Source organism: Procambarus clarkii, chromosome 5 (assembly GCF_040958095.1).
Source record: "Procambarus clarkii isolate CNS0578487 chromosome 5, FALCON_Pclarkii_2.0, whole genome shotgun sequence".
NCBI classification, from domain to species: domain Eukaryota; kingdom Metazoa; phylum Arthropoda; class Malacostraca; order Decapoda; family Cambaridae; genus Procambarus; species Procambarus clarkii.
In genome coordinates this window covers 29283064-29303024 of record NC_091154.1, presented here as the reverse complement: position 1 = coordinate 29303024, position 19961 = coordinate 29283064, and the positions used below count along the sequence as shown (strand labels likewise).

The 19961-nt window shown below is 44.6% G+C and overlaps 1 protein-coding gene across 1 annotated transcript in view; it reads left to right on the top strand.

The window, feature by feature from the left end:
- The window catches only part of LOC123748094 (uncharacterized), a 208107-nt gene that overhangs the window by 59378 nt on the left and 128768 nt on the right, over nucleotides 1–19961 (top strand). The window contains exons 5-6 of the mRNA XM_069303372.1: nucleotides 655–792; nucleotides 3567–5604. Of these exons, the coding sequence (XP_069159473.1) occupies nucleotides 655–792; nucleotides 3567–5604 (2176 nt within the window). The remainder of the gene's footprint in view (nucleotides 1–654; nucleotides 793–3566; nucleotides 5605–19961) is intronic.

The following is a 19961-nucleotide window of genomic DNA, read 5'->3' as shown; positions in this document are numbered from 1 at the left end:
CCAGTTGAGACGGGGGGAGGGGCTCTGAAGCACTGTTTGGGGCAGTGAACCCAGACAGCGTCTGGTTGGGAGTGTCGAGTTGTAGCAGTGTCCAGTTGGCGTAGTGATACACACTCCTCACGCTGTCTGCTCGCCTTGAGCTGTGTAACACACCATAGACTTCTCACGCTGTCTGCTCGCCCTGAGTCAATAGACTCCTCCCGCTGTCTGCTCGCCCTGAGTCAATAGACTCCTCCCGCTGTCTGCTCGCCCTGAGCCATGAATCACACACAATAAACTCCACACAACTGGCTGTTCGCCCTCAGCTATAAATCAGGTCTGACCAGATGAAAGCTGGATTCTAAGACTTCATCTCTCTTACTCCCTTTCCCAACCTCTTCCCCCCCTCTCGTAGCTGGACACAAGCCATTAATAAGTTATATCTTCTTTTTTCCCCTGAATAAACCTGCATTTGCGCAGGGAAAAGACTTGCACGGGCTTGCGTTCGTGTGTTTGAGCGCGGACAAACACTGTGGCGACCCACAGTAGCTGTGGGTCGCGCTTCAGCGCTTATGGGCTCGCATCTACGCTTTCAATATTGAGCAAGTGTTGGTATATGTGTCTGGGCGTATATAATTGTTTTGTTTACTGTATATACTGTGTGTGTGTGTGCAGGTGAGGGCGCGGGACAAGGACGCCCAGGACAAGAGGGGACTCCTCTACACCCTGAGGGGAGACGGGGTTGACGGCTACACCCCCGCCGACGCCTTCTTCGCCATCAATCCCCGCACCGGAGAGCTCATCCAACTGAGGGTAAGTCAGGGGGAAAATATCTTAGACATTTAAATTGGCACTGGAGAATTAAGGGGGGGGGGTGGAATACCTAAGCAATTTGGTCCTGACACTCTCGCTGAAACCCGTTCGCTGTCAACCCAGGCTCGGTAGCGTTGATCCCAGAAGGGTTATTGTGTTTAAAGTGGCTGGACCATCCACATGAGTGGAAGAGAATCGCTCAAGTTGATGGGGAGAAAAGCTAGAGAGAGAGAGAGAGAGAGAGAGAGAGAGAGAGAGAGAGAGAGAGAGAGAGAGAGAGAGAGAGAGAGAGAGAGAGAGAGAGAGAGAGAGAGGGAGAGAGAGAGAGAAAGAGAGAGAGAGAGAGAGAGAGAGAGAGAGAGAGAGAGAGAGAGAGAGAGAGAGAGAGAGAGAGAGAGAGAGAGAGAGAGAGAGAGAGAGAGAGAGGGAGAGAGAGAGAGAAAGAGAGAGAGAGAGAGAGAGAGAGAGAGAGAGAGAGAGAGAGAGAGAGAGAGAGAGAGAGAGAGAGAGAGAGAGAGAGAGAGAGAGAGAGGGAGAGAGAGAGAGAGAGAGAGAGAGAGAGAGAGAGAGAGAGAGAGAGAGAGAGAGAGAGAGAGAGAGAGAGAGAGAGAGAGAGAGAGAGAGAGAGAGAGAGGAAGTGGTTGTGTTGTAGGTATTCATCGTCAACTTTAAGAGCGACTGCAACATGATCAACTAAGAGGGTTGAGGAAACTAGTCTCAGTCTAGGAGCTCAGTGTTTACTGTACAGCAGTAGCAACTGTAGGGGCTCTATGACAAGTGGGATAATTTATGAGGGTGGAAAATGCTAAGCCAGTATAACTACATGACACTAGGAAGGATTATGAGGATAAACAGCTGAGATAGGATGGAAGGAAGGGATGGCAACCAAGCAATTTGACCGTCGGGGATCGAACGCCGACCTGCAAGAAGCGAGGGCTCTGCTGTACCGACGGGTCAAAAATAGATAGGCTTCACAAGAAACCTTCAAATAAATTTACTGCAATACGTTTGCCAGGACTGTAAAAGCTTTCACTGCAATCCCAGATTAGCCTTAAAGTCTGCGGTCAAGCGGTGAACGACTCTGATTCGCAGCGAGTCTATATTGGATGTGTATACGTGTTAACTGTGTGAATATCATAACAAAGTCAGCATTGAAAGCATACATCTAGAGAAATCAACTTTCATAATTATAAGCTTCCAGTTGGATAGGTATCCTCTTGCACAGTTAAATATATGTTCTTGGGCACAATGGTGTTTCTCAGTTGCGTGATACAGTCTCCTATGTGCAACAATGTCTATGGCTCTCTGGACATCCAGAAGATACAGTATAACCCTCCTTTCCTTCCCTGCGTGATCATTGAAATCCTGTCATATAATTCTAGCTGGCTTATCAGAAATGATTTTCATTCTGTGAACCCGAGAGAAGAGAACATTATTAGGGGAAAGCGCCAAGTCATTACGACTATATAGCACTGGGAAAGGGGTCAGGATAAGCATTTGGGATGGGACGGAGGGAAGGAATGGTGCCCAACCACTTGAACGGTCGGGGATTGAACGCCGACCTGCATGAAGCGAGACCGTCGCTCTTTCCGTCCAGCCCAAGTGGAACCCGAGTTGAAGTTGAGTCACATATTTGTGATTACGCCAGGTGTTTTTCTTTAGTTGTTCTTCTTTAGGTGTTCTTCTTTAGGTGTTCTTCATAAGGTGTTCTTCCTAAGGTGTTCTTCCAGTCTCCTGATTAATTTATATTGTGTGTTATAGTGTGTTCATATCAACACTGTAGATTATTGATAGAAACTTGCACATAGCTTAAGAGGCAGCCTTTAGAATCCACGTCTCCACCTTCACTGTCCCTACTGTAGCAGACAGGGAACTGGAAGTGTAAACAAAATGAACAATTCTTTAACAAAAGGAACAATCAAGAGGACTGTGGCCCATGTTTACATATTTCTGGCCGTCAGGGGGGGTATCAAGAGGTGCGGAGAAGCCCCCCACACAATAAAGGCAACAATGGCTACAGCTTAAACGTTGTTGCCACAGCCGGCAATAGCGAGAGTGAAAAGGATGAGAACTCATAAAAGCGTTATCTAGGCACTTGAAGCTGTCAAGTCCAGAGTGAGTAATTGTAGCCAGAACTGTTTGGGAGAGTCCTGGAGCCGGGGCACACTCAGGGCGAAGCTTGGGAACTTCTACAGTTAACAATTCAGCAGTTTTGGGGCCTATGAACGGTCGTACAGGCCTCTTGATTGGCTGTTTTTTTTTTATTTGGATCCCTTTTGATTGGCTGTTCCTTTTGGGGCGGAGCTTAATTTCCTCAACTGGTAGAAATATTTGAGGAACAGGTTAGTCTGTTTTGGAGAAATGTGCAGTGTGCATGCCTGGCAGGGCGTGGGTACACGTGCCTGGCAGGGCGTGGGTACACGTGCCTGGCAGGGCGTGTGTACACGTGCCTAGCAGGACGTGGGTACACGTGCCTGGCAGGTCATGGGTACACGTGCCGGTCAGGGTGTGGGTACACGTGCCGGCCAGGGGTAGAAGGTGTAATTGAGCAAGTAGGAGTTGCCACACAAAAAATAATTGCATAAATCTCGTGAAAAATTCTGGTTCGAAATCAAGATGCTCCATTATAGGGACGCAGGTTCGATCCCGTTGTATATCGTCATGACTTTCCTATAAATAACATTTTTGTTTGTCGTGCATGTTTGATTCCATGAATGCACTTCCCTCTGTGTTCACCGTGAGATTATATATTTTTCTTCTTTCACACGATGCAGGCCTTGGACCGAGACCCACCGCGAGGCCGGCAGGTATGGAAGGTACGGGTGCAGGTCCGGGACGCCCAGGTCCACTGGATGCCTGAGAGAGACGATCTCTTCCTTCAAGTTCTTCAAGGAGCCCAGGATCATCACCTTCCCCAAGCTCGAGTCCAGAGGGATATCGGAGGCCCCAGCGAGGGAGAACTGAGTGGGATTATATCGGAGAGGAGAGGTATGGAGGGGGATTTTGATGGTCTGGTAGCCGTCAAGGTTTCCAGTGGAGGAAAAGAAATGGAAGATGGAAAAACGTCGATTGAAAAGATAACGGCGGTGGAGCATCCAGCGGGGCAGAGTGCACCTCAAGATAGTTTGGGGGTAATGTATTCCTGGGACTCGAGGAGTGACAGGTGGGGACTTTTGACTGCGGGAGAAAAGCACAGAAATGGAAATTGGGAAAAAATCGGGCAGTACATCGGCAGCAAAAATACTGTGCCCAACATACCTCTACACATTCGGAAGCAAAACCATGAAATTTTCAGAAATTTCCCCGTGTCCCCTGAGGAGGGGAGAGGGCTGGGGCTCATACTACACAGAGTAAGCAGCTCGCAAAAAAAGCAAGGACGTTACAAAAACCTTCCACCTGGACCCACAGACAGCGTAGGTGAGAGAAATGTTCAGTACTATCACGAGAACACTGAAACAAAGTCGAGCGCTGAGAGTTTAACGAGAGTTGCAAAGCCCAGTAAACGCCTGTTAAGCGGATATAACGCTAAAGACAATCCCCATAATTTAGGGCAATTGGCCAATCACGAGAACCACCCAATCGATGTGCGCACGACTGAACCAGCAACTTCAATAGCGAGCACAGATCATATTTTTAATCAACAAAATCTTCTAATTATTACAAATGATAACAGAGTTTCGTTAAATAAGATTCCAAACATCAATAATGGGTGGAAAGGACGGACCCTATCTTCCTGGAGAACTACCACCGCGAAGAGAAGTTTGAGGCAAGGTCAAAGGTCAACTCCAAGCTTCACTTCTGGTTCGACTATCTCGCTAAACACCACCTCCACAACCAAGACGAGTGTGTCCTCAGAATCGAACGCCAAAGAAATAGAAGAGAGAAATGTAGTTAGGAAACTTAACAGAATAGTTACGAAATCCCCAAACACACAATCAACACCGGTGGAAGATGCATCTGATAATATTAGAATTATGGATTCATTTCCAACTTCAGCCATGAATAACCTCACACTCGGAATAAAAACCGAGCCAGAATATTCCGAATATTCTTGGCTTTCACATCCCGAGCAAAAATTCTCTACTTCATCGTGGAGTTCGGAGCCTGCATCAGGTTTGAAGACGCCGCTATCCTCATTTGCATTACAAAAGTTTGCGCACAGGACTGAAATGAATATATACCATGAAGAGACCTACCGTAAAACACTTGCGCCGAGATATCGCAAAGTTAATGGTACTTTCTCACCAGTAAGTAACCAGCCCGAGTCAGCCCTCAGCAGGCAAGGAAACCCACGAGAACTACACCCAACCTTACTTACGAAAGAGAAGTCCATCATAGTCAACGACAAATCAAAGAGAAACTCTGAGTCTATTGCAAGATTATCTCGTGATGCTTTGGTCGGTGACGATTCGAGGAGAAGGTTTGTTGCTGATTCGCGCTCCGCTATTGCTCAAGAATTCCACTCCGATAGTTACCATCATGGTAAATCCTCCAGGGGACCCAGAGGCGTCTTCATTACTCCTAACGACCACTACGGAATGGACGACTCTGGCGAAGGCGACGGTGGCGGGGGAGGAGGAGGCTGTGAGGACGTGACTGTCTTTGGCGGGGAGTTACAGAACAGGAACATGACCGGAGGTGGACGACTGGGCGGTGACGACGGGCCTGGCGGGCGCCGGCGTGGTGGACGGGTAGGGCGTGTGCACGTGGTGGAGACAGTGGTGACCCTGTTGGTGAAGGACATCAACGACAATCCGCCCGTCTTCCCCAACACGACCATGTTCGGCGAGGTGCAGGAGAACGGCCCTATTGGTGAGTACTGTTATTCGTTGACCTCCTCCGCAATGTTGACTTCTTAATTAAGGTATTTTTATTCTCATATTTGACTTCCTCTGTACATACTCCGTATCACGAGACTCAGAAAACTGGTCACAACGTTTTCATGAATCCCCAGAGCAATTCAAAGGTTTCTTGATTGATTTTCAGGACCGATAGGAAACAAAGCGTCCCCCCTAAGACTATATTGTTTTCTTAGCAGCATATTAGAGTTCCCTGGGAAGTTTAAATACCCGACGGTACTCCGAACTCGAATATGAAGTAGAGATGATTTTTTGCTGGGGATCTGGAAGCCAGAAATGTTGAGAATATTCTGGCTTTGTTTTTGTCCCGGATTTGAGGTTATTCATCCACCAAACAAAGGAAAAATTATATATATATATATATATATATATATATATATATATATATATATATATATATATATATATATATATACATAAACATACTTCAATATCAGTTCGTTAATTTGCCACCACTGTACCTCACTGTGAGAAAAATGAATAATACTCATCCTCATCGAGTAAGGAATCAAACTTACCTGATAGCTGAAACTTGCCTGCTCGCTGAACCCTGATGAGTAGAACAGGAAACTCGTGAAAAATAAAAAATGTTGTCACACAAATGCACTTGTAAATTAACACAAAAATGCGTGATATCTGCAGCGACAGACAGCTATCGCGTGTAATTGACCGTATATTCAAGAGTCAAGGAAAAGTGATTAACATTACGGGACTTACGAAAGAGCTGATTGCAGTTATCTTGATTGGTCAATCTTTATATCTAACCTAATTGTATGATGGAAATGTATTAATCATCAGTTGTGAGTGATTATTTAACAAGGAGGTTATTACCTAAAGCTTACCATGACATCTGACTTGACACCTGTTCTTGCTCCAAGAACACCTGACTTGACACCTGTCCTTGGTCCCAAAACACCTGACTTGAAGCCATAAAAGAACCTACCCAAATATTCACTTTTCGTTTCTTGTGTTTTCAAAATAGTGGGTTATTATTACATTGATTAGTGCGCTATTGCACTTTATTCTCATCATTTGTTAAATTGAGCTGCATTGTGTTGTATAAACCACAAGGAGTGCCTGGTGGTGCTCTGGTCTGTCTGTCTGTCTGTCTGTCTGTCTGTCTGTCTGTCTGTCTGTCTGTCTGTCTGTCTGTCTCTCTCTCTCTCTCTCTCTCTCTCTCTCTCTCTCTCTCTCTCTCTCTCTCTCTCTCTCTCTCTCTCTCTCTCTATTTCTATCTCTCTCTCCTCCTCTCTCTCTCTCTCCTCTATCCCTCTCTTTCCCCTTCTCCACGTCTTTCTCATCTCCATGTTTCTCTCTCCTCCATATCTCTCCCTATTAGCTCGCGCTCTTCATTCCTCCTTGCGAAGATTTCGGGCGTCAATGTCCCCGCGGCCCGGTCCTTGTCCAGGCCTCCTCTCATAAGCGTCATATCTCTATTTCTATCTATCACTCTCTCAGAAAATGTAATATTACGAAATGGTAAAAACCACTCAAAAACTCCTCAGAAAAAATCCCGGATTTCTAACTTCACAAAAGTGCTGTAGAAGCCGATCTCTCTTAAAATGGGGGATGGGAAAGGAGTGGGGGGGGGGGGTGGAGGGCAGTGTGGCCGACCCCGACCACCCTATGACCGTCCCATACTACACACGTGTTATCCTAAAAAGTTGGGTGAAGCTGGCATGCTAGAAGCAAGTCCCCCCTCTGAGCCTGCTCTCCAACCTTGGACATATGGGCAGGCATATCAACGACGACGACATACATTATATATATGTATATGTATATATATATATATATATATATATATATATATATATATATATATATATATATATATATATATATATATATATATATATATATATATATATATATATATATATATGCAATTGACGATCACAAAACACTGATCATTTTATGCGGAAAATCCACAGAGAAATATGAAATGAGGTGAACGTTTCGGCTTGTTATAGCCTTTGTCAACACCAGACTGACATTGAGTCAGTCTGGTGTTGACAAAGGCTATAACAAGCCGAAACGTTCACCTCATTTCATATTTCTCTGTGGATTTTCCGCACATATATATATATATATATATATATATATATATATATATATATATATATATATATATATATATATATATATATATATATATATATATATATATATATATATATATATATATATATATATATATATATATATTTTGGTAGCAGTCTTTCCTGTAGACATATATTATTAAATATGACCGAAAAAGTAAGATTAATAATTCTAACACGAAGAACTCTGTAGGGTAAGGCAGGTCCTAGTCAATAACGGCTTCTCCAATGGTTTCGTCGAAGACATCATAAGAAGGAAAGTGAAAAGCCATGCAACCTCTGAAGAGACAACTAACACAACACCTATACCCCCTATTAGACTATTTTACAGGAACTTCTTTTCCACAGCTCATAAAACGGAGGAAAGGGTCCTGAAAGATATTGTTAATAGAAACGTTATCCCTACAGACAAAAATCAGAGGATACAACTGACGATTTACTATAAAACCAGAAAAACGGCCAGCCTACTCATGAGAAACTCTCCAGACACAAAACAGAACGCTTTAAAAGAGACTAACGTCGTCTATGCCTTCAAATGCCCACTTGGGGACTGTAAGCTCCAAAAAACCCAGTATATAGGCAAGACAACAACATCTCTTTCTAGGCGTTTAACGATGCATAAGCAACAGGGCTCCATTAAGGAACATATAATCTCTTCCCACAACCAAACCATCGCCAGAGAAATCCTAGTAAACAACACAGAAACCATCGATAGATACAGCGATAGCAGGCGGCTTGACGTTTGCGAGGCACTACACATCAAGAAGTCAATACCAGCAATCAACAGCCAATTATTGCACAACTATATTCTACCCACCTCAAGACTCCGCTCCAATATAGAAGCATCAAGAAATATGGACCAATAGGCTTTCTACAAACACTTCTATTCAATATCCATTGCTTCGTGTTCTGTCTTGTGTTGATGAAATTAATACCCTATTAATACTCTTGTTCTGTCTTGTGTTGATGAAATTAATACCCTATTAATACCACATTTTGTTCTGTCTTGTGTTAATGCCACATCACCCCTTCCACCTCACTCAAATGTAGATATAAAATCGGAGATACGTAAGTTCTATTCATTTGTGTATTTGTGAACTAAAGTCTTTGAAAATGTAATAAGTTTTACGAAACGCGCCCGTGTCGCGTCAGACTAGAAATAAAAATGAATTTTGGAGAATTGATTTTTGATTTACCTCCAACAGTGAAGCGTAATGTACGAAAGATTGAGAAAATTCGTGTTAGAATTATTAATCTTACTTTTTCGGTCATATTTAATAATATATATATATATATATATATATATATATATATATATATATATATATATATATATATATATATATATGATCACATGATATAGCATTCCTATATCAATAGTAAAGAGTAACTGCGATGGTGTTTAGTCGATATTCCTGTAAGGCTTACAATTATATTAGGAAGAGCAGCACAGAGAAGGCCGAGCACTCGCTTACACACACACAGACTACATCAGCAATTAGCGTAATGTGTAAGGCTCTCAGACGTAACACGTAATGAGATCCGGATTAATGTTTGTACGGAAACATACGATGTAATCCGTGAAGATTACGAGATCACCCGCAAGGAGAATGAAGGAGGGAGGGAGAAAGTGGAAGGGAAGGATGGAGGAAAGGAGGGGAAGGGAAGGAGGGATGGAGGGAGGGATGGATGGATGGGTGGAGGGGAGGGCAGAGGGAATGAGTGTGGCAAGGGTGTTCTGGAGGCATAAACTGAGCTAGCATGGTAATGACGATGCGCTGTTCACTAAGTTTGGCTATTCTGGGTATGAGGGGTCGTTCTTCTTTTCTGGGGGCTTATCCTCATCCCCCCTGCTCTCTCTCTCTTTCTCTCTGAATGCTTTCCCTGATTATTTCTCTTCATTATCTCTCTTCATTCTCTCTCTCTCTCTCTCTCTCTCTCTCTCTCTCTCTCTCTCTCTCTCTCTCTCTCTCTCTCTCTCTCTCTCTCTCTCTCTCTCTCTCTCTCTCTCTCTCTCTCTCTCTCTCTCTCTCTCTCTCTCTCTCTTTCTCTCTCTGTATCTTCACGAACCTCTCTGGAATTGTGCACCGATAGAAGTGGGCATGTGTATGCCCACGTTTCGCGTTCTTAGCGCGCACGTTCCGTGTTCTGAGTGCCCACCTTCCGCGTTCTGAGTGCCCACCTTCCGCATTCTGAGTGTCCACCTTCCGCGTTCTGAGTGTCCACCTTCCGCGTTCTGAGTGCCCACCTTCCGCGTTCTGAGTGTCCACCTTCCGCATTCTGAGTGTCCACCTTCCGCGTTCTGAGTGTCCACCTTCCGCGTTCTGAGTGCCCACCTTCCGCGTTCTGAGTGTCCACCTTCCGCGTTCTGAGTGCCCACCTTCCGCGTTCTGAGTGTCCACCTTCCGCGTTCTGAGTGTCCACCTTCCGCGTTCTGAGTGTCCACCTTCCGCGTTCTGAGTGCCCACCTTCCGCGGTCTGAGTGTCCACCTTCCGCGTTCTGAGTGCCCACCTTCCGCGTTCTGAGTGTCCACCTTCCGCGTTCTGTGTGTCCACCTTCCGCGTTCTGAGTGCCCACCTTTCGCGTTCTGAGTGTCCACCTTCCGCGTTCTGAGTGCCCACCTTCCGCGTTCTGAGTGCCCACCTTCCGCGTTCTGAGTGTCCACCTTCCGCGTTCTGAGTGCCCACCTTCCGCGTTCTGAGTGTCCACCTTCCGCGTTCTGAGTGCCCACCTTCCGCGTTCTGAGTGCCCACCTTCCGCGTTCTGAGTGCCCACCTTCCGCGTTCTGAGTGTCCACCTTCCGCGTTCTGAGTGCCCACCTTCCGCGTTCTGAGTGCCCACCTTCCGCGTTCTGAACACTCACGTTCCACGTTCTGTACACGGCAATTCCCAGAGTCGCCTATACACGTTCCACGCAGAGTTACAAGCACGCGAACTACGGAATTTTTCAGTTGAATATTTTCATTCCGGGTAACAAGCTGACTCTTTTTCACTACCCGTATTTTTTTCCCTCCCTGGCGGAGAACATTGTTGCATTGTTTCGTCAAGTTTCGAGTTCGCTCCTTTTTTTTGTTTACGAGGTGTCGTGACGAGTCCGCTACTGGATGTGTGTGAAAGAAACCATTGTTAAGTCGAGCGCCCTCAAAAAAAAATTAAAAATAAAACTTTGTTTACTCTTCGCCAAAGACTTGCTTGGCAAACTATAGACAGACTTCGGTTACATGAAAAGAAAAATATGAGGAAAATCTCTTGTTGTCAAGTTTTACAGCGTACGTATCGTTTGGCGATACTGAGAAGCAAGGTTTGAAGCAAGGCGCTGCTTCCTTTGTTGTGTCTTGAATTTCTTTGTCTAAACATATATGCTGGATCACAAAAAGACACCTTGTCGAGGTAAGTGTTCACACACACACACACACACACACACATGTCGCCTCATATTCCTTTTGTAAGTTTGGAGGTAAATCTCCATCTCGTCTTTCTGGTCTAGAAACTGGTGTCATATTACTGAGAGTGTCTCAAGGAGTTCCGTTTCAGGTACATTGTGTGTTTTTCCTACCTGAGATAAGGTGGGCATCCTTTCATCAACAGCATCAGCATCTCTCTTCTAGAATGGAAACGTACTTATATCTTTGCCAATCTGTAGCTATATTTTCCTGCTTGTAACGTTTCTGATGCTGGTAGTTGATCGTTCGTGAAATTTGGAGTGAGTCTGACTTCTGAATGACTTGTAATTTCCTTTGGTAAATGTTGCATGTATCCATACTCCCATAGTATACTGTATTTTGTTGTTAGGTTAGTAATGCTCTAATGATGTTAATTAGAATACCCGTAGAGACAGAAGATTTTAATTAGCCCAAGGTAAGGTTATTGACTCCTCCGAAGGATGATTTAAGGTTGTGTCTTTGTGAGATGGATTTAAGGTTGTGTCTCTGAGAGATGGATTTAAGGGTGTGTCTCTGAGAGATGGATTTAAGGGTGTGTCTCTGAGAGATGGATTTAAGGGTGTGTCTCTGAGAGATGGATTTAAGGTTGTGTCTCTGAGAGATGGATTTAAGGTTGTGTCTCTGAGAGATGGATTTAAGGTTGTGTGTGTGTGGGAGGAGTGTTATGGGGATATGCTGGGCGCATCAAATGGCCTTGTGATGGCGTTCTCAGTGGGCATAATCAGAAATATTTTATGAGTAAACATTAGGCCGACATTATATCATCACAGATGGGGAGAAAAGCTAGAGAGAGAGAGAGAGAGAGAGAGAGAGAGAGAGAGAGAGAGAGAGAGAGAGAGAGAGAGAGAGAGAGAGAGAGAGAGAGAGAGAGAGAGAGAGAGAGAGGACGTGGTTGTGTTGTTGTGTTGTAGGTATTCATCGTCAACTTTAAGAGCGACTGCAACATGAGCTATTAAGAGGGTTCAGGAAACGATCGAATTAGAGCAGAGAGGAGAGCTCAGTGTTTACTGTACAGCAGTAGCTACTGTAGGGGCGCCCATGACAAGTGGTAATTTGTGAGGGTGGAAAATGCTAAGCCAGTATGACTACATGACATTATATCATCTCAGAGAGAGTTTGTATACAGTACCTTCTGTTGAATATTTTAAAGGTATGAATTGTTTAGCAGTCATGGTGAGGAATATGTCAGAAGCAAGGACTACACAAAATGACTACTGTGAAATATTTCCGAGGTAAAGCGCTACATTAACTTTACTTCTGAAATACTTCAGAGTTTAGGAGTAGCCTAGACAACATACTATGGGAAAATATCTCAAAAGTTAAATATGATTGAACTTCGATGATAAACTCCTCGTGGGAGCCATGTTTCCCATTGTCAGGGGAAAGACAATCTTTACTTCTCTTTTTCTCCTGACTAACTAGTGACCTTTCCCAAGGATGCAGTAAACTCCCCCCCACCCCCCCCCACCCAGAACAGTCGCCTAACTCCCGGGTAACTTTTTGACCGCATGGTGAGCCCTATGGTTCCCGATAATGTAGACCACTGTGCTACTGGAACCATCTTTGAATTATTAACTGACGAAGGATACGCGATCTAATTACAAAAAAATAATTAAAAGTATTGTCTATATGACAAATATTGAACAAAAATATCCCAAATATCCCCCCAAAATAACATTCCTTTACCTGCAAAAGGATGAATGATTCAAGGGGGGAAATAAATTTCACTGGAGGAGAAATATTTCTGGCAGGTGGTTATCATAGAAAGAGGAAATATCTCTTGACAAATCTTCGGAAAGAAAACTCGCCTCAAATTCGCAGTAGAAACAGTTTACGGAGAGAATTTATACATTCAGAACCAAAATATTGCCGAAAGGATGCGAACCTCTTGGGGATATGTTTATTGCGATTATATGTCTTCGTAAACGACAAGGTTATCCTGTGAGGAGCAATGGAGACGTCTTGAGTGGGGGTGCGTCTTGAGTGGGGGTGCGTCTTGAGTGGGGGATGCATTTTGAGTTGGGTGCGTTTTGAGTGGGGTACGTCTTGAGTGGGTTGCGTCTTGAGTGGGTTGCGTCTTGAGTGGGTTGCGTCTTGAGTGAGGATACGTCTTGAGTGGGGTTACGTCTTAAGTGGGGTTGCGTTCTGAGTGGGGTTGCGTCCTGAGTGGGATGCGTCTTGAGTGGGGTGCGTCTTGAGTGAGGTGCGTCTTGAGTGAGGATACGTCTTGAGTGGGGTTACGTCTTAAGTGGGGTTGCGTCTTGAGTGGGGTTGCGTCTTGAGTGGGTTCCTCCTGAGTTTCGCTGGGGGGAAGTCAAGTTGAAGTCAGCATCGCTCTACGGACCTCCACCACAGCTGCCGCCCATCCGGGCATAGTTCATCTTGCGTGTCCCGCTCAACTCACCACTCAAATAAGTGGGTCCCGGGACATTTGTTTACAAGCAAAACGGCCCTCAACTGAGCCATTGACATGCTCCTTAAGTCATCTCGTCCAGTGGCCATTGAGGATCAGATGCTCGGATATGCCGAGGCACTGTTCGGACTCTGAGGGGTCGTCCTCTCCGACAGGTAATGCGATCACGTCCGCTGAAAAGCAATATTCGGATTATTCATTGCCGTTAGGGTGCTGCCAGATGCGTAAATATCGCACTGCCGATATCCGAGTTCGGATATCGGCAGTGCGAGTGTTTACTTGTGGATTATACGATTAGTATTTGTTATATCGCGATATTTTTTGGAAAAGTTTTTAAACGTTCATCGCAATGCAAAGAAAACTGTTATATATTTTTGGGCCAAAAATAGGGTTTGTACCTTAATATGGGAAAATTGGCACTGGCGTATACGCCAACATATACATTTACGTATACATGTATCACATGCATACATTTATAAGTACATTTAAATAGGTATTCATATATGCATGTGCTTAAACTCGCTCTCTCCCTCTCTCTCTCTCTCTCTCTCTCTCTCTCTCTCTCTCTCTCTCTCTCTCTCTCTCTCTCTCTCTCTCTCTCTCTCTCTCTCTCTCTCTCTCTCTCTCTCTCTCTCTCTCTCTCTCTCTCTCTCTCTCTCTCTCTCTCTCTCTCTTCTCTCTCTCTCTCTCTCTCTCTCTCTCTCTCTCTCTCTCTCTCTCTCTCTCTCTCTCTCTCTCTCTCTCTCTCTCTCTCTCTCTCTCTCTCTCTCTCTCTCTCTCTATTTTTATATATATCTATTTTTATATCAGTCTATCTATCTATTTATATATATATATATATATATATATATATATATATATATATATATATATATATATATATATATATATATATATATATATATATATATATATATATATATATATATATATATATATATATATATATATATATATATATATATATATATATATATATAGGGAATATATAGGGAAGGGAGTACCACCTCTGGCTGGAAGAAGGGGGACCCATAGCCTCGGAGGAAACCACACATAACGCATTGGAGGGAATGTGGATCCCCTCCAATACAGTTTCTGTGTGCTTTTCTCCTACCACCCCCTTCCCTTTTTTTTTTTCTTTATTGTGTATTTAAAGGTTACAAAACATACAAGACAAATGCCTAAAGGTTATGGATCTCTTGATGCTCCTCCGCTTCTGGACAGGAACCGAGGACGCAGCAAGCATTTCCCCTCTGGATCGCCACACTGAGACGCTGAAATAAAAAACTGGAAGCCCTTGGGTCTCTGGTGACGTCAATGAGCTTGGACCCCAATTCCTTGAGAAATCCCAAGGCACTCTTGCCCCAGGGGCCATGCGTCTCAGACGCTATGGGAACAAAGAGGTATTGACCTTCCAGTCGCCTGTACTTGAGTGATTTTGCTGTTTCCCTGTGGTTGGCCGCCCCACCTGCTTGATCAGCTCCGAAGTGTACATAGGTGTCAGCCAGGGTGGATACACATGTGTAGTCCCACACCAACTGTCTACCCTCCTTCCATGAGTATATGGTGATGCCATCAGGGCGAAGTGCTGGGAAATCCGGGTTTTGGACCCCTAGGATGCGAGGTTCTCTCTCCGCTGGGCACCCAGCTGAGACGAGGCTTCTTTTGATGATGTCATTGACCTCGTTGTGTCTTGCATGCCAGCCCTTTGTGCTTCCGCAATGCAACCCATGCAGTCCGTATTGGTCTGCTTCCACCCTGTTGCAAATACACTTGTATTCAGTGTGAATTGGGGCACCAAGGCGGAGGGCCACTGCTACACGAAGGGATTCTGGATCTAGGCGCGTGCCCATTGCAGACATGGGTACTGCCAGGAGGAAGTCTCCTGCATGGGGGGCACGCACTGCTCTGAGGCGGGCTTTCTCCTTGTCTGATGTTGCGACGCTTAGCATGGCATCAGCTACTTTTTCCACTAGAGGGTGGTCCCAGCCGGACTGTTTGTGTTGTTTTGTTGGCTCTATAATGGTTGCTGGGGCTGCAAGAACATTCCACTGATTTGAACATTCAGTGAAAGCAGGATCGTGTATTCCTGCTGAATCTCTCAGGGTTGCAGGTAAAATATCTCTGACGAGGTCGTGCGATGCATGAGAGGAGGAAAGGAAGGCTGGTAGAGCAATGTATACCTCATGTATATATATATATATATATATATATATATATATATATATATATATATATATATATATATATATATATATATATATATATATATATATATATATATATATATATATAATATTGTCTTCTGTCACCCCACTGATTACTTTATTAGGATTTTTGTTCACCCTTCCAAGGAGGGTCACCAAGGCGGGTGTTCAACTTTATTAGAGGAACCTTGTGGTGTAAGGGTCAGCACACTCGCCTAGCCACTGAGAGGACTAGAGTTCGAACCCTGGACATGGTGGGTCAGTTGCGAACTAAGGTAAGATAATTACGAGGCAAAAGCGTCAAACTATTTAGGTTTCTAATGGATGGAAGGACAAGGATCTGGGATGTGGGGACGGAGTGAAGGAACGGGGGCTCACTCACTTGGACCATCGGGAATTGAACGCCAAACTACAAGAAGCGAGGCCGTTGTTGTATACCGACCAGTACAAGTGATTGGATAACTGGGAACCAGTTTTGTCGAACCAGTTGTCCCTGTGCTTCCAGCAGTTATTAGGAACCTGGACGTAAAACCATTAATGAATTGTGTTCCAGGGAAACTCCTGATCCTATATACCATAACTCTCGGATCCGGTACCTGTTCTAAGACATGAACATCCTCGTGGAAAAGAGTTGCAGAAAGTGTTACTTGTGGCAGAGAAGAATCCCGAGAAAGGAAATTTCAGGTGTTGTGAACAAATCCACAAGGGCCGTGACGAGGATTCGAACCTACGTCCGAGAGCATCCTAGACCCTGCCTTAATCGACTGAGCTACGACATGGTATAAGAATTGTAGCCAGAAATTCTACTGAATTTACTTGGAATTCTACTGAATTTGTCACGTGTTGTGATAAGGAAGGATCCCGAGAAAGGGAGCTTCAGGTGTTACTTGTGGTAGAGAAAGTTCCTCAGAAAAAAAGACCTTCCCCCCCCCCCCCAACCACCAACCGCCACCACCAGGGTCTGAAAGTTCCAGTGAAGAATGGAAAATTAGCATAAACACGTTAAGGTGGTCTGGAGCCGCTAATGGACACCATCCAATTTACCCACAGCGAGACAGCCACTAAGGATAAGGTAAATTTCTTGCACCCCTTTTTTTTTTTTTTTTACGTAAATTATCTGAGCGCCTCTTTATAGACACTGTTTAAGATAACGCGGCCTAATTAATCACGCGTAATTTCGACAGATAGTCAACAAAGTTTTTGTTAGTAAATGAGGAAAAAAAATATAGAGATCATTTTCTAAATATAAGATGATATCCGTGAAAGTTGTAAGGATAAACGATGCCTAAATTGAAACTATTCTCTCAAATTGCGTTTCGGAGATATAATTTTCTGTTCATGGCCAATAGACTAAAGTAAAAGCCGCCAGCTGAAATCATTAGCAATATATTGTACCAGGAACGGGAGTTTTAATGTCGCGTACAACCATTACTTTTGAGATTATCACGTTTTGAAAAAAAAATTAAAGGGAAAACATTGCTTGTCCAACATTCTCGTCAAACAAACGTCGATTGTGTTGACACAATCGACTTGAGAATGGTCAAGGACGGACCGAAACGTCGTCGTCCCTTCACCTTCTAGTGTGAGGTCTGGTCAATAAGATGTTAATTCAGGTAAAGGTACATTAAAAACAATTGTTTGTACACACCGGATGGATCAGCATCTTATGCGTTCGTCCTGTGTTTCTTCTCCCTGGGGAAGTGGGTCCAGTTGGACTGGTCGGTACTGCAACGAGTCAGATTCTTGCAACGCCGGCGTTCGATTACCGATAGTCATCACATTCCAGCCCCCTCAGATCCCGTCCAAGTGTTGAGTAATCGTACAAGCGTAGCACTCCTCTCCTGATTATGACCTAAGCTCGCTTTCCCCTTGATTTTACTGACAATTATTTCACTGTTCATCTTCGCAGCGACGATGAATCCTCGCTGTCCTAGCCTGCCCTCAGCCCCTACTCATCAGCCAATAGACCCACTCCTATCCTTCCCTCAGCCCTACTCATCAGCCAATAGACCCACTCCTAGCCTGCCCTCAGCCCTACTCATCAGCCAATAGACCCACTCCTATCCTTCCCTCAGCCCTACTCATCAGCCAATAGACCCGCTCCTAGCCTGCCCTCAGCCCTACTCATCAGCCAATAGACCCGCTCCTAGCCTGCCCTCAGCCCTACTCATCAGCCAATTGACCCGCTCCTAGCCTGCCCTCAGCCCTACTCATCAGCCAATAGACCCACTCCTCGCCTGCTCTCAGCAGACGCCAAGATCATAAAGAGCCTTGTCTCCAGCCCGACAATGACCTTCGAAGATCCCATTAAAGACACGAGAGGAATTCCAATTGCGTCTAAAGGACCTTGAGCTTCCCTAAACTGGGGATGTGATATCCCTCCGACTTCCCCACTCTCGTATATGTAACATCTTGTATACACTCATAGGTGTGAGTGTGTGTGTGTATGTGTGTATGTGCGTGTGTGTGTGTGTGATGGTGTGAGAGATTGAGTAAGTGGGGTTGGCATGTCTAGAGAGGGTGAGATAGGCAGCGAGGGGGAACGAGAGAGGGGATATGTGTTTGATGTGGCGGTGAAGAGGGGGACAGTCTTGGATCACAGGATCTGGAGACGCTGAAGGAGGACATAAGCATATTGGAATCTGCTATAGAGACCTCCTGGCCTGTGAGAGCCATAGCTTGTGTTAATATCAACATCACTTCCATTCATATATTTAAATATTTAATCCCATTCATGCTTGAATCTTTGAAACTAGTTTATTTCTCGCTTATTTTTGTATCTTGTTTCAATATGAATTTGATCCATATATGTAAACTACTCAGGGGTATGAATGGAGTAAATTGCGACAAGCTGCTTCGGTTGAACAGCACCATAACGAGAGGACACCCATTGAAGAGCAACTCAAATATGACTAATTGGGATGTGTGAAAACACCCTCCTCATTTTAAGAACGGTAAACAAACAGAACAAATTATGAGAAATAGTTGCTGGCTACTAGTTAAATCCCAAGTTAAACAATAACAAAAAATCAGATAAAAACCACGAAAAAAAGGGATCGGCAGATATTACATTCGACAACTGGAAAGGCGGCGGCCAAGAGCTGAAACTCGCCCCACTACCCCATGAAAACACTGACTGACAACACACAACTAGTTGGAGCAGGTGTCGTCTCGCTCAGTCCTTAACCTCGTCAGTACAATTTATAATTGGGGGAAATATTCCTGATCTCTCATTCGCCATAAGACTGAATGTCTTCGCCTTCCCCATAACGACAGCCCTATTCGCCTTATGGCTGTCGTTATGGCTTGTGTTGTTGCAAGAGGGAGAGTGTTTTGTTGCAAGAGGGAGAGTGTGTTGTTACAAGAGGGAGAGTGTGTTGTTGCAAGAGGGAGAGTGTGTTGTTACAAGAGGGAGAGTGTGTTGTTGCAAGAGGGAGAGTGTGTTGTTGCAAGAGGGAGAGTGTGTTGTTACAAGAGGGAGAGTGTGTTGTTGCAAGAGGGAGAGTGTGTTGTTACAAGAGGGAGAGTGTGTTGTTGCAAGAGGGAGAGTGTGTTGTTGCAAGAGGGAGAGTGTGTTGTTACAAGAGGGAGAGTGTGTTGTTGCAAGAGGGAGAGTGTGTTGTTACAAGAGGGAGAGTGTGTTGTTGCAAGAGGGAGAGTGTGTTGTTGCAAGAGGGAGAGTGTGTTGCTACAAGAGGGAGAGTGTGTTGTTGCAAGAGGGAGAGTGTGTTGCTACAAGAGGGAGAGTGTGTTGCTACAAGAGGGTGAGAGTGTTGCTACAAGAGGGAGAGTGTGTTGCTACAAGAGGGAGTGTGTGTCGCTACAAAAGGGAGAGTGTTGCTACAAAAGTAGCAACACATTCACCAATGTACACAAGACGAAACACACGTCTCTGCCAATTTCTTCCCAGTTCGTTATCGCATTTGTGTACTCACCTAGTTGTACTCACCTAGTTGTGCTTGCGGGGGTTGAGCTCTGGCTCTTTGGTCCCGCCTCTCAACTGTCAATCAACAGGTGTACAGGTTCCTGAGCCTATTGGGCTCTATCATATCTACACTTGAAACTGTGTATAGAGTCAGCCTCCACCACATCACTTCCTAATGCATTCCATTTGTTAACCACTCTGACACTAAAAAAGTTCTTTCTA